The sequence below is a fragment of the Danio aesculapii genome, chromosome 18 (genome assembly GCF_903798145.1).
Source record: "Danio aesculapii chromosome 18, fDanAes4.1, whole genome shotgun sequence".
Taxonomy (NCBI): Eukaryota; Metazoa; Chordata; class Actinopteri; order Cypriniformes; family Danionidae; genus Danio; species Danio aesculapii.
This window is the reverse complement of record NC_079452.1, coordinates 2221118-2236601: the sequence shown is the minus strand read 5'-3', so window position 1 is coordinate 2236601 and position 15484 is coordinate 2221118. Positions and strand designations below refer to the sequence as shown.

General features: G+C 38.1%; 1 protein-coding gene across 1 annotated transcript; it reads right to left on the bottom strand.

The window, feature by feature from the left end:
* Positions 1-906: 906 nt before the first annotated feature.
* On the bottom strand, positions 907-8218 carry LOC130245557 (extracellular calcium-sensing receptor). The gene is given in 6 exon segments (XM_056478288.1): positions 907-1820; positions 5757-5880; positions 5969-6190; positions 6580-7365; positions 7514-7808; positions 7947-8218. Coding segments are annotated over 6 exon segments (2613 nt in total).
* Between the last annotated feature and the right edge of the window lie 7266 nt (positions 8219-15484).

Here is a 15484-nt window from a genome sequence, read left to right as displayed (position 1 = left end):
CCTTTTAATTACCGATCATTTGATGTGCTTTGATTCACTCTCTATATTACGCTGCCTGACTGCCTGTCTGTGATTGTAACTGGTGTAAATACAACAAAGACAGGCATTTAAGTGTCTTTAGTTGTGTATTTTTCTTTTGTTAATACCTTTGGTTTGATGCGCGATGGTCCACTCTCTCCGCTCTGCTCCACCCCTGTCTGACGAGGGGATATACATTCAGACTAATGCAACGATTAAAATCATACATGATTTCATGCTTTCTTAAATCACATCTGTGTGGATTATGTCAAGACATATTTCCTTATCAAGTCAGTCAACTTGATCTCTCAACATGTATGATAAAATCCTGCCATAAGAAACACCGCGCCAATCTCAGTTTGGTTTGAATTAGAGCAGAGGTGAGGGAGGGGCTGTAGCAGTGAAAAGTGAAAGTACCCGTCCCCATTACGTCAGTAGTGATTCACTTTCTGCATTACGCTGCCTGATGGCCTGTGGTTTCAACCAGGTCTTGGGGGCGGCTAATTTCACACACACAGGTTTACCACGGACAAGTTAATGCCGGATCCATTAAAATAATACCGCAAAACACAAATATCTGACATTTTCCAGAACAGGATCCGGCAAGACTAGCTAAACATAGATATTTTACTTCTGTTTGATAAATTGACTGAGCACAATCTAATATGTTTGGTGAATATATATACTTTTAATTCCAGACCATCAGCTAAATTTAATACAGTGAATAGTTTTTCGTTTGTTTGTTGTTGTTTCAAAAAGTTAAGTCTTTTACAGTTTACATCTTTGTGCATATATTACAGACAGGTAAAACATACATCAGCTGTGTGATAGTTGACTCACACCTGTGATATCGAATAGTGGTCAATTTGTAATGTAAGATATATGTTTTCAGAGTGCTTTTGGTGGGATTTTACCCAATAAATGTCTTTTGGTGTTTTCCTCTGGCCTAAATACAATAATGAAACACTTTGGAGCAAAAATAAGGAGAATCAGACTAAAGCTTGAAGCTAAAATGGCAAAAATCTCTACAGCCACAGTAAATTTGCCTGGAGAACTGACATAAGCTGGGACAAATGTGATCCATACAGCACAGAATATGAGCATACTGAAGGTGATGAATTTAGCCTCATTGAAGTTATCAGGCAGCTTCCGGGCTAGAAAAGCTAAAACAAAACATAGGAAAGCTAGGAGGCCTATGTAACCCAGCACAGCCCAGAAACCAACAGCTGACCCTAAACTGCATTCTAGAATGATCTTGTCTTTGTAGTGCTGCATATTCTTGTAAGGAAATGGTGGGGATATTGTTAACCAAAGCACACATATAATAATCTGTACAAGAGTGAAACCAAAAACGCTGAGTCTCTGTTGAGGAGGCCCAAACCATTTCATGACATTACTTCCTGGAAGTGTAGCTTTGAAGGCCATTAACACAACTATTGTTTTCCCCAGAACGCAGGAGATACAGAGAACAAAAGTGATCCCAAACGCTGTGTGACGCAACATACAGGACCACTCAGTGGGCTGACCAATGAAAGTGAGTGAACAGAGGAAACACAGAGTCAGCGAGAAGAGGAGCAGGAAGCTCAGCTCAGAGTTGTTGGCTCTCACTATTGGAGAAGCCCTGTTCTTATAAAACACTAAAGCCATACTTAAAGCCACTAAAGAGCCAGCAATAGAGAAAGCAGCTAGGGTATTCCCAAGAATCTCATCCCAGGACAGAAACTCCACTGGTTTAAGAAGGCATTTGTTCTTCTCAGTGTTGGGCCAGTAGTCAGGTAGGCATTTATGACAATCTAATGAATCTGGAATATAAAGAAACCAATGTTCAGCTGTCATTCATGAACCATAGAAATAAAACAGCTATAAGGTGTCAGATTATGTTGTGTGTGTGTGTGTGTGTGTGTGTGTGTGTGTGTGTGTGTGTGTGTGTGTGTGTGTGTGTGTGTGTGTGTGTGTGTGTGTGTGTGTGCGTGTGTGTGTGCGTGTGTGCGTGTGTGTGTGTGCGCGTGTGTGTGTGTGTGTGTTATTCTATATAGCTTTGCACTCCTTGCCTAAATGTCTTTTTCTAAGTTTTTAGTCAACAATGGCCCAATCCCAATTCTATATAGCCCTCGAAAGAGGGATTTTTCAGGACCACTCTCGAAATCAAGTGCTGGTGATCTAAAGTAATGTTACTGTGGTATTTGTTTGATAAAAGGCTTATGTGAACTAACAATCCTGCAAATGCAAGACTTCTTAAAAAGAAATGAATGCAGCATACAGAGTTTTGATCACTGTGGTAAAGCATGTGTTAAAAGTAGTGACTGTTTAGAGCTTTGCGTCTAGAGTTTTGAAAATTGACATCAGGGTTCTGAAATGTGTGGCAAAACGAGTGTAAAAAACTGTAAATGAATACTTCAGTCATTTCCAATGTAATTTGTGAGTTGCTTTCTGAAATGTGATTAATTTTATGTTAAACTGTGTTATATTTAAATTAGGTGTGCTAAAATTGTCTGTAGTGTATGAGTGTGAATGAGTGTGTATGGTTGTTTCACAGAGATGGGTTGCGGCTGGAAGGGCATCCTATGTAAAAACCTGCTGGATAAGTTGGCGGTTCATTCCGCTGTAGCAACCCCAGATTAATAAAGGGACTAAGACGAAAAGAAAATGAATGAATGTGTTATATTTAAATGTTGATTTTAGTTCCATGACCAACGTATCTTTGACTTGTATGTATTGTATCCAAACATTTGACAAATAAGTTTAGAGTTTAGAATTTTGTGTCTAGAGATTAAAAATTGACATCAGGATTCTGAAATTTGTGGCAAAACAATTGAAAAACTGTGTTAAGTAACTTGCATTACTCTTGACGCATAGTTTAATGGAAAATGATGTACAAAAATACATGTTTAAATGATGAATGTTTCAGGATAAATAAAACAACATCATAATCGCAGAAGATGATCAAGCAGGGTCCGTGTACCCTCCGTTCATTTGATTATTCCTTTTATTCTGGAAAATGAAAAGCTCATCTGTTATCCTGTTTTTAACTCAAAATGGTGAATTAAAACAAACATAAAACAACAACGAAATAAACAAGGCATTTATCCGTTTGATCAAAAAACGAACACCAAAAAAACAAGATTTCAATGTGTGGGCGTGCACAAGACGGAGACGCCCCTTTTTTGGCGATTGGTCAATAGCTATGAGGCTGTAGGATTTAAATCAAACTTCGCTTATCAACACACCTATAAATTATTCGCATATACACCTACGCTATTGGATGTTCAAAACAATATATGAAACTTGCATATATATAAACTTGATTCATGCATACACCCACATTCATGCGCACATACATATAAACTTTAACATAAACATACATATACATTGCAAACACACCTATACACACTGCATATATATACTTATAACTTATTCGTATATACACTTATGCTATTGGATGTACAAAATATATGAACCTTGCATATAAACCTGATGCATGCATACACCCACATACACACGCACATAAACTCGCTACATGCAGACACACACACTCGCATATACATATAAACTAGATCTATGCATATGCGCCCAAAAACTCTTGCATATGAATATAAACTCAATGCGTGCATAAACACCCAAATAGCACTCGTGCAAACATACAAAATAAAATTCACAAACGTATATACAAGTAGTTGTGAACAAGAAAGTGATTTCATATGTGTGCATAGACTTCTCAAAAGTCACTTGAGTGGACGAAATCATTATTTATCATATAAATAATAATTAAAGCTTATTAAATATAAATAATCCGATTAATAGAGGAATTACATCTGTTGAATAATAAAAATAGATTATGCTAAATATAAATTAATATATAAAAAGATAATGCTAGGAATGCTCCAGCAGATTCTAAAGGTTTATTATGCAAGTAAATCATTGGAAAGCAATGGGTTTAGTGAAGAAAACGCTGATAAAAAGTTTCCTTTCATCACTTTGGTCAAGCTAACCCCCATGAACCAGCTTTATATATCAGATCCTCCAGACACTGCTTCTTTCATGTTTAATAGCTATATTTTATGGCGCCTGGCATCCAGCGTTTTGTGCATTGGCCTGTTTATTACTGACAGGCAAACCCATTTAGAAAGTGCATTTCTGCCCCCTTCTTGACATAAGTGTGTATCGCAGCCCGTGACGAATAGGGACATCTATAAAAATAACAAACATAAAAAACTAATATTACATAAATATATTTTATTCAAAAAAATTACTTATGCAACTTTATATTTATTGAACCCATTGCTTTCAAATTATTTAATGCATAATAAACCTTTAAAATTAGCTGGAGCATTCCTAGCATTATCTTTTTATATTTATTATATATATATGCAAGTTTCATATATTGTTTTGAACATCCAGTAGTATGTGCGAGTAATTTATAGGTGTATATGTACCTGTTTTATGTATGTGTTGATATGCAAAGTTTGATTTAAATCCTACAGTCTCACAGCTATTGACCAATCGGCAGAAAAAGGGGCATCTCCATCTCGTTCGCGTCCACACGTTGAAATAATTTTTTTTGTTTGGTTTTTTGATGAAACAAATAAATGCCTCGTTATTTCGTTTATTGTTTTGTGTTTGTTTTAATTATCCATTTTGAGTTTAAAACAGGATACCAGATTAGCTTTTGTTTTTATGTGTGCCCACAGAATAAACAGAAAAACTGAATATTAACTGTTTTTTTGGTGTTTCATTTTCCAGAATAAAAGGAATAATAAAATTAACGGATGATACACAGACCCAAGAAGGCCTATATTATCTATAGATTACATCCTTATTCTTCATCAGATATGGTTTCTATATTCCATGTAACACTTTTACAACCAATATTTTTTATATTTGAATATATTCCTGTATGCAAGAAAGCCCAATCACAGCAGACCAATGTCAAGACACGATTGGCCAGGAGGTTCTTTCAAAAATGTTTGGCTGATGAATACATGCACTGTGATGTGGAGGAGAACCTGTGGCCATACACCACAAAACCAGATGGAAACACAGATCCCAAAATAGAAATCTCATTCATTTTTCTATTTTCCTTCGGCTTATTTATTAGGGGTAGCTACAGCAGTAAGAACCGCTAACTTATCCAGCATATGTTTTACGCAGTGGATGTCCTTCCAGCCGCAACCCGGTACTGGGAAACATGTGTCCATATATGGCTGGATATGAACACACATTCTAGTGGTTGAAAAAATGTAAATGGTGATTTTTTTGTAATATTTTGACAAATATTAGATTTTATATACAGCATGTGAAATCCAAATGTAACTTTCATATGTTGTCATATATCTTGCCATATATCAGCTTTCTTTATGGAGAACTTTTTTATGTTTTTTTTTTTCAGTAAACCTATGTTATCATTGCATAAATAAAACTGTCAGTTTGATTCCACTGACTGTTTGTGGCAAAACGATTGCAAAAAGAACGGTAAATTCTTGAAACTACTAGTGCATCTTTATAACAAAGTGTAATATAAAGAAATAAACATAAACAAAAAAACAATTTGCATGTGTGATTTAAATGTACCCTCTAAAATGATGCGTTGTTTCAATGATAATTTGGATAAAAGTTGGACTAACCCAACCCCTGGGTAAACATTTTATTTAAAAATATTGATTGGGTTTGTTCTTATTTTACAATAATTTCAGTTGAAACAATTCAGCATTTTTTGATTATATTTGCAGAAAAAAACTGACCTGTTTCATTGTTAATCTCCCCATCGGCACAGTTAATGCAATCATAACAGCAAACAGGTCTTCCTTTTTTTACAGCCTTCCGAGTACCTGGTGGACAGCTTTCACTGCACACAGACACAGGCACCTGCAGGTGACAAATGTACATAATATCAGAGTCAGAAATGTATTAGAGTAGTACATAACATTCAGTAGTTATAGAACACATTTAATACCTTTTCACTGCCATCATACCAAATGATAGCTCTGTTTAAGTAGAATTCTTGGCCTTTAGGCTGGGATGCATCATATTTACCCACAGTTACAAAATCAATTGAACCATCTCTTTGAAGCTGCCAGTTCACAAGTTCATACACAGCCACAGGGTCTCCATTAGCATCAAATGAAACTGAATAATTATTTTTATAAAAATTCACTTGCTTAAGTTGATGAAAAACCTGCATGATGAACATAATGATTATGGTTAAATATGTGGTATAAGTACACCTACACACAAATATGGTAGCTTATTTTAATATTATATCACTCACATACACACACACACACACACACACACACACACACACACACACACACTGGAGGCAAAATGATTAGCCCTACTGTGAAGTTTTAATTATTTTACAAATATTTCCCAAATTATGTTTAAAATATTTTGTTTCTTTTAAATGCTACAACAATGTGCATGACTGCAGTAAAAATGAATTGTGGCTGTACTGTAGCATGAATATGATCTAGTTTTAGTAAATATCGTTTGAAAATGCATTGTTTAAAAAAAAAAAAGAATACATTTAAGTGGTTCAGTTATTCCACTCCTGAAAAAATGTACCTTTCGGGGCTCTACTTTGATGTTTTTGTCACAACGTTTTCCGTCACAGACAATGCCATGGAGTGCATGAGCTATAGCATATGTGGCTTTATACACCATGTTAGAGATGCGCAACTGGGACGTGTCTGTGTACGGGTTCTTTAACGTGCCAAGGTCCTCTGTACCATCGCATGCGCGCATGCCAGTAGAATAACCTATCTGTTGTTTTAGACTACAGCCAAATGAGCTTTCCCAAAATTCTTTCAGCACGGGAATCTTTAGCGCCTGATCTGAAGACATATCAAGAAGAAATTTACGGAAACCCGGAATTACGGACCGCGGTATTGCAAAACCAACAGCACCAATACTCAAATTAAATCGCAGCATCTGTGGGTCTGTAACCCACGCCTCGCTGCCGATCCATTGCATCGGAGGAGGAGGCTGTTGGCTCAGCTCTTCTAGGAGAAGTCTCATGTCTCCTGCAGCCATGAAGGCAACTACGACACGAGCCGTTGACCTTCGGATGACATCAGCGACTCTTTGCAGTTTGTTGCGCGTTTGAGTCCTGTAGTAGGCCTCTGCATATTCCACACAAATTCCCTCCTGCTCCGCGGCTTTCAAGAATGATGCCATGCCATTGTTCCCGTAGTCTGAATCACTGCGTACAGCCCCGATCCACGTCCACCCGAAGCGCTTGACCATCCGCGCCAGTGCGGCCGCTTGATGGTGATCGCTGGGGATGGTCCTGAAGAAAGTAGGATGATGTAGCTTGTCACTGAGACACGCGCATGTTGCGTAATGACTCACCTATATAGGGCATCGTAAAAAAAGGAAATAATTAATAAATAATAATAATAAGCTAATAATAATATTGCTTATTGCATTTATTTTATTTATTTTTGTTTTGCAAACATTTTTCTACAAGCTTTAAGAAATGGTTACATAGAACAAGCACCTGCGGAATTGCAAATGGGCCGAAAAGTCTTGAAGTGGTTATTGCCGCGGTGGAGCCAGATTCTCCAACTAGTGCGAGAACTGCAGCAGATTGTGCACAGGAGTCAGTGTCGTTAAATGCGTGTTCTAGTCCGTTGGCAAGTTGCACCGCTACTTTCATTACCATTGGCACAGAGGCACAAGAGTCATATATATGATACCCTAATGTGATTCCTGGCAAGAGATCGGAGTTGTTGTTGATCTCTTGGATGGCGAACTGCAAGACGCGAGCAAAGCGCAGCTCTCTGAAATCCATGCTGAAGAAAAACGCAGAAAACAAAAACTCATCATCACTTATAACTCATAAACAGCAAACGTTTTGTTTGTTTATTGTTCTCAAACAATGAAGAAAAATTCGAAAATAAGCATCTGCTGCAGTTTTGTCAAACTCTAACCTTCCACTGCACATTAGTGGTTGGGGCCGTACAGTGTAGGTGCGCTTCTCTGTCCTCAGATAGTAATGAATGGTAAAAGTCCCTCCAATAACAAAATCTCCTTTGCTGAAAAGAGAAGGTGGCTGGGGGTCACCTTGAAGGATGCAGGTGCCTAAATGAACTCCACATACAGCAGGGCAAAGCCTTCTAATACAGAGCAGAGTCAATATCAATAAAATATTAACATGCATTTCTTTTGCTAGGAAAACAACCCATCAAAGTGAGATCCGCATTATGCCTTGTTTAATATACCCATCAGCCACTACTGTTGTATGTTGTAACTTACTGGGTGTGGTTAATATTTTATATCAGGGAATAATAATAATTATAATAATAATAATATGTGTCTCATAAGTGTATCAAAGTTGCTCAGCACCAAAATGAGAACTTGCCTTTTATGTGAGCCGTCAGACCAAATAAACAAATAATAAAAAAAAAGTCATGATGAAAGCCTGTTTGTTTTCATTTTGGTTTTACTTTGTTGTAAAAATCTACCAGTTATTGTCAAGAGATTTGTCTTGTCCATTTATTTTGTTTGGTATATTAGCTATGTTTAAGTAACATAAAAATTCATTTCTATAAGCAGCTATTAAGCCATATAATAGGGTCATTATCTCATTAAGTTTTATTCTTAAAGTTGCATCAATCAAACATACAGTTTAAGTCAGAATTATTAGCCCCCCTTTGAATTTTTTTTTCTTTTTAAATATTTCCCAAATGATGCTTAACAGAGCAAGAAAATTTTCACAGTATGTCTGATAATATTTTTTCTTCTGGAGAAAGTCTTATTTGTTTTATTTCAACTAGAATAAAAGCAGTTTTTAATTTTTTAAAATCCATTTTAAGGTCCAAATTATTAGCCCCTTTAAGCTATATTTTATTTTGATTGTCTACAGAACAAACCATCGTTATACATTAACTTGCTTAATTACCATAACCTGCCCAGTTGATCTAATTAACCTAGTTAAGCCTTTAAATGTCACTTTAAGCTGTATTTAAGCAGAAGTGTCATGAAAATTATCTAGTCAAATATTATGTTCTGTCGCAAAGATAAAATAAATCAGTTATTAGATTAGATTCACCTTTATTGTCATTACACATGTACAAGTACAAGGCAACGAAATGCAGTTTAGGTCTAACCAGCAGTGCAATAGCAGCAAGTGCAGGATACAGGTATAAGTTATAAAGTGCAGTTATAGAAAAACGGTAATATTTACAGATGGATGTACTATGAAAATTATATACAGGTTGTATTAGCTATGAACAGATTTACAGTAAATGAATATATGTACAGGTTGCTATTAGTAATCAGAAGTGTGCAGATAGATAAACATAATTACAAATGTATATGTACAGTGGGTGTGTACATAATTAATCAAAAAACAGAAGTGTGCGCACATCTAGAAAATCTCAAAGACAGGTGCTCGATCAAACACACATTAGTAGAAAAAGATCCAAAGAAAATCCGCACACTGCCACTCTAGCTGTCAAAAAGTATGTCACAACGTTTTGACCGACATGGTCTTCATCAGGTAAAGCATTAGAAATGGGAGTACTCAAGAAATAGTGAAACAGCTCTACACAGCACCTGCAGTCAATCATCACAATAAGCCAACAAACCAATAAACAGGAACATTTACATACAATAATATACCTATGACAATATGAGATGCATACATACTATTATAAAAAAGATTTAAAATACAAATCCAAATTTTAACTTTTAACTTCCTCAGAGACAGAGTATTCAATATATATATATAGCACATCACACCTGTACAAAATCACATCAATCAATCATAAGGCCAGTGGCCCTAGAGGATAACAATTGTGTACACATATTTAGTGTACAACAGTATAGAATATAAATACACTTACAAAATGATTTAAAATCAAAATCCAAATTTAAAACTCTCTGGTATAGTGTTTAGTGTGTAAATGTAAAACGCTTCCCTCTGTAATAAAAGTCTGTCAATGTCCCCACCCCTTCTCGGCACCTTCACTTGTTCAATGCCAATCTATCGTAATGTCGCAAGGCTATGTTTCAATGCATTAAAATGAACAGAAATAGGATTTTGTTGATCGTTTAATCGTATATTACTTCTGTGTACAGCAATTCTTGTTTTTAAACACCGTCTTGTTTTATGATGTAGTTTTATGATGCACCGATGTAGGCTAAACCACAAGGACATTTAATCATACAGATCACATTTTTCGTGTTGCATGAAATCACACCTTTAATCTTTAATTGCTTACCTGAATGGGGATGACTAAAAAACTGACATTTGGTTGTAAAATGAAGCTACGGTCACACCGGGCTTTGTGTGTGCGAAATTCTGTCGTGCGGCGCTGCGAAAAGGGGCGGGATTAAACAAGATAATTAGACATTTAAAAAAGCAAACGATTGCTCCATGTTTTAAATTTCTGTCCAGAAGGGTCCTGTTTTGTTCCTCGATGGGTCTCATGGAGTCAAATGATGCGATTTCGCAGGTTAGAGTTCACCAAGCTTGAACTTTGCACCGCAGCAACCTGCGAAACTCGACACATGACCCTGCATATCCGTTCTGACGCATTTACGTGCGTTTGAATGGAAGTCTATGGGAGGAAAAGCCAAGTGTGACCGCAGCTTTACACTGTGCGCATTGACCACATCTATAATTACCTTTAGGGACTGAGAAAGGATTGTCCGACCATTCAGAACCTTGATCTGCTCTCACTACCATTTGTCGCAGGTTAGGAGCTCATTTAAAAACAATTCGTGGAGGATCTTTACAACAATGTCTCATAACATGATCTGAATTTAAAATATGCCAATGTCTTGGTACTATATTTGCAAACTCATTACTTAAAGCCGAATATTGAATAATACAAGAGATCCGTGTATTAGAAGGTTTTAATGTTTTTCGAACCAAAGCTTCTTTTTGATCCATATTTTCAAAACGGGCCGTAGCTTCTTTAATCCATTTTTTAGAATAACCTCTATCATAAAATCGTTGACATAGTTCCTTACGTTGTTTATCAAACGTTTCCGTATTAGTACAGATCCTTCTTTTAAACTGACTAATTGGCAAGCTTTTCTTCAAATTCGTAGGATGGAAACTAAGTAAAATGTAAAAAGTATTTTTATCTGTGGGCTTTCTATACAGATCTGTCACCAATTTACTCTCATCTTTTATTATAAGCAAGTCCAAAAAAGTCACATTTGAGGAATTGTACTCAATAGTAAATTTAAGATGTTCACTACTGTGATTTAAAACTTGTTGGAAAACAAGCAAATCATTTTCAGAGCCACACCAGATCATGAAAATATCATCTATATATCGCCGCCACAGAAAAATATTAGACAAAAACGAATTAACCGTTGGATTAAACACGTACCGTTGGATTTGCCCATGTACAAATTCGTATAATTAGGGGCCATAGTGCTCCCCATTGCAGTACCTTTAATTTGTTTAAAATAGTCATCTTTGTACATTAAAAAGTTTTTCGTTCGTACTAATTTAGTTAATTCTTTAAGACATTCAATAGTAGGTTTCTTATCACTTAAAAACTCACGTAGAAAAAAAATTAATTGCTTGTATACCACCATCATGTGGAATGTTGGTGTATAACGATTCCACATCTAAGGTCACCAGTAATGTTGGATTTTGTGGCAGTGAAACAGACTGTAGTATTTTAATCATATCCTGTGAGTCCTGTACAAAAGAGGGAAGATTTTGAACATGAGGTTTTAAAAAGGAATCAACAAACACTGAAATTTTCTCAATTAGAGAGCCCATACCAGCAATAATGGGTCTTCCAGGTTCCAGGGTCACCAAATTATATGTATTTTAGGTAGAATATATATTACTGGTGTGATTGGATAATCAACTTTTAAAAACTCAAATTCTTTATTGGTCACATCTCCTTTTTGAAGAAAGGCTTGTAAAGAGTCATACATTTCTTTTTTAAAATTAGTCATAGGATCATCTCTTAGTTTAGTATAAAAGATTGATTTTGAAGTTGTCGATAAATTTCTTGATCATAATATTGAGTAATCATCACCACAATTGAGCCCCCCTTATCTGCCGGTTTAACAATCACAGATTTATCATTCTTTATATCATGCAAAGTTTGTGTACATAATTACAAATGTCAATGTGCATTGGGTATGTACAGTTCAAATAAGTGAATCAGTGCAATGTAGTGCAATGAATATGTGCAATTTTTAAATGTGCAACTGTTAAACAGTGCAGTGATTGTGAGGAGTATAAGTTAGAGGAGTGTGTGTGTGTGTGTGTGTGTGTGTGTGTGTGCGCGCGTGTGTGTGTGCGTGTGTGTGTGTGTGGGGGGGGGGGGGGGGGGGGGCGCAAAAGAGTCAGTGAGGGGCAGAGTGCAAAAGGGAGACAGCTCTGGGGAAAAAGCTGTTCCTCAGTCGCTGTTGGTTTTTGTCTGGAGGAGCTTGAAGCGCCTGCCGGAAGGCAAGAGATAAAACAGTCTGTGAGCAGTGTGAGAGGTGTCCCTAAGAATACTGCGTGATCGGCGCAAACAGCGTTTCATCTGGATGTCCTCTATGGCTGGCAGTGTGGTCCCTGTGATTTGTTGGGCAGTTTTCACCACCCGCTGCAGTGCCTTACGCTCAGCAACAGAGCAGCTTCCATACCAGACTGACGCAGTTGGCTAGGATGCTTTCTATTGTGCAGTGGTAGAAGTTCACCAAGACAGCTGATGGGATCATGTGAGCCTGTTCGTCCCTTCCTGAAGTCCACAATGAGCTCCTTGGTCTTGTTGGTGTTAAGGAGCAGATTATTGTCAGTGCGCGAAGTGGCCAGATGCTGTATCTCCTACCTGGAGGTAGTCTCAATATTATTGCTGATTAGACCAATCACTGTGGTGTAATCTGCAAATTTGATGATGGTGTTGGATCTGTTCACAGGCCTACAGTCAATGGTAAAAAGGGAGTAGAGGAAGGGGCTCAGCACACAGCCCTGTGGTACACCAGTGTTGAGTGTGACGGTGGTGGAGCAGATGTGACCTGATCTAACATTCTGAGGTCTGTTAGTCAGAAATTCCGTAACCCAGTTGCAGAGAGAAGTGTCGATATCCAGGTCTCTAAGTTTGATCATTAACTTAGAGGTTATGACAGTGTTGAATGCTGAGCTGAAGTCAACAAACAGCATTCGTGCATAAGTGTTTTTATTGTCCAGGTGTGCAAGTACAGCAGTGCTATGGAAACGGCATCTTCTGTGCTCCTGTTGCCACGGTAGGCAAACTGATGTGGGTCTAGTGTGGATAGCAGAGAGTCTTTCAGATGTGCCAGGACCAACCACTCGAAGCACTTCATGATGATGGGTGTGAGTGCTACAGGGCAGTAGTCCTTCAGGCATGTTGGGCTGGAGTGTTTCGGCACTGGCACAATAGAGGTGGTTTTAAAGCATGTTGGCACAGCTGCTAGGTTAAGTGACAGGTTGAAAATGTCTGTGAATACCCCAGCGAGAGGAGGTGAGTGTGATAGGTGAGTGGTCATTTGAGGAAGTGATTCTGGTGTAGGGTTCTTTATTGTCTCTTTCAAAACTGGCATAAAAGTCATTTAGCTCGTTCAGGAAGGAGACATTTGTGGCTGTGGCCTGGCTAAGTTTGTAGTTGCTGATGGCCTGGATGCCCTGCCACATGCACCGAGGATCAGAGTTGGAAAAGTGCTCCTCTAGCTTTAGCTTGTAACAGTGCTTTGTCTTTTTGATGCCCCTCTTCAGATTAGCCCTGGAAGTGCTGTAGGCCTGTGCATTCCCTGTTTTGAAGGCAGTATTGCGTGCCTTCAGCAGGAGGCGCACCTCCATGTTCATCCATGGCTTTTGATTTGGGTATGTGGTGATCTGTTTCTGGGTTGTAACACTGTCTGTGGTGGTGTTGATGTATTCCAGAACAGAGAAAGTGTAACTGTCAATGTCTGTGTGAGAGCCACATGTGGTCTGGGAAGCAAACATACTCCATTCTCTGTGTTGAAACCTGTCCTGGAGTGTGGAGTCCACCCCCGCTGACCATACTTTGATGGTCATTACTAATGGCTTCACACAGTTGATGAGGGGAGAGTACTTGGGGGTGAGAAACAAAGAAAAGTAATCTGATTGACCCAAGTGGGGGAGGGGGGTCACAGCGTATGCTTCAGCCATGTTTGTGTAAACTTGGTCTAAAGTTTTCTTTCCCCTTGTGTGGCAGAAAAGGTTTTGATGGAATTTGGGGAGCACTGTCTTTAAGTTTGAGTGATTAAAATCTACCGCAACAATAAAAAAAGCCTCCGGGTGAGCAGTCTGTTGTTTGCTGATGGCTGCATGAAGTTCATTCATGGCAAGCTTGGCATCAGGAATATAGGCAGCAGTTATTATGGTGGAGGTGCACTCCCGTGGTAGGTAAAAGGGTCTACATTTAACCATTAGAAATTCCAGATTAGCAGAGAAATGTCTCCCAACGATGACAGAGTTTGTGCACCAAGCTTTGTTAATATAAATGCATAATCCTCCGCTTCTGGTCTTACCGGAGTCATCCGCTGTTCTGTCTGCTCGGAATGTTTGATGCTCAGTTTGTCTGGTATCCCACTGTTTAGCCATGTTTCTGTGAAAATGATGACATTACAATTCCATAATCTTTTGCTGTGGTTGATGCACAGTCGAATCTCATCCATTTTGTTCACCAGTGAACATACATTGGCGAGGAGTATGCTGGGTAAAGAGAGCCGGTGTGGTGTTAGCTTTAACTTAGCTCTTAGCCCGCCGCGCTTCCTCCGTCTTTGTTTACGGTCTCTACGCCACCTTCGAGCACTTCCTCTTGGCCGGGTAGGGCGCTCAGGCCTGGGTGTTCTGGCGATCTCAGGGATGAGTCGAAGATTGCTAATAAAACTGTCCGGAATGCACAAACCAATATCCAAGATCTCCTGTCAGGTATACGATGTAAAGGCACTACTGTTCTGCACGAACAGACACGAAATGAGCAGGAATAATACTGCAAAACTGCAGAAACTGGAGAGACGATGTGCCTGTGATGTGACCGCGCTGCCATCTTGTCTTGATTGTGTGGTATTAAAACTATTATCCTCTCTTTGTTAAACAGAAATTGGGGAAAAAATAAACAGATAAACAGGGGTGCTAATAAATCAGGGGGTCTAATAATTCTGATTTCAACTGTATATAGAGAGAGAGAGTTCAGATGCAAAAACCTCTAAATGCCGTCTGAAATTTTTCTCAAGCTCTAGTATACATGTTCAGTAAATTCACTTTCACTTGCAAATAATATGTTCTTTACATTGCCTTTAAAGTGAAATAACTGAACACAAATATAGGATTCTAAGAAAAATGCTATTTTTTCTGAGTAGTTGGGTCCTGTAGTAGGCCTCAGAATATTCCACACAGATTCCCTCCACCTTCTCAGCTTTCAGGAATGTTGCCATGCAGTATATTAGTATGACTCATTTCTTGGGCTTTCTTTGTGTATTGACATGAATGTTTTTACTGTATATTGGTATAGCA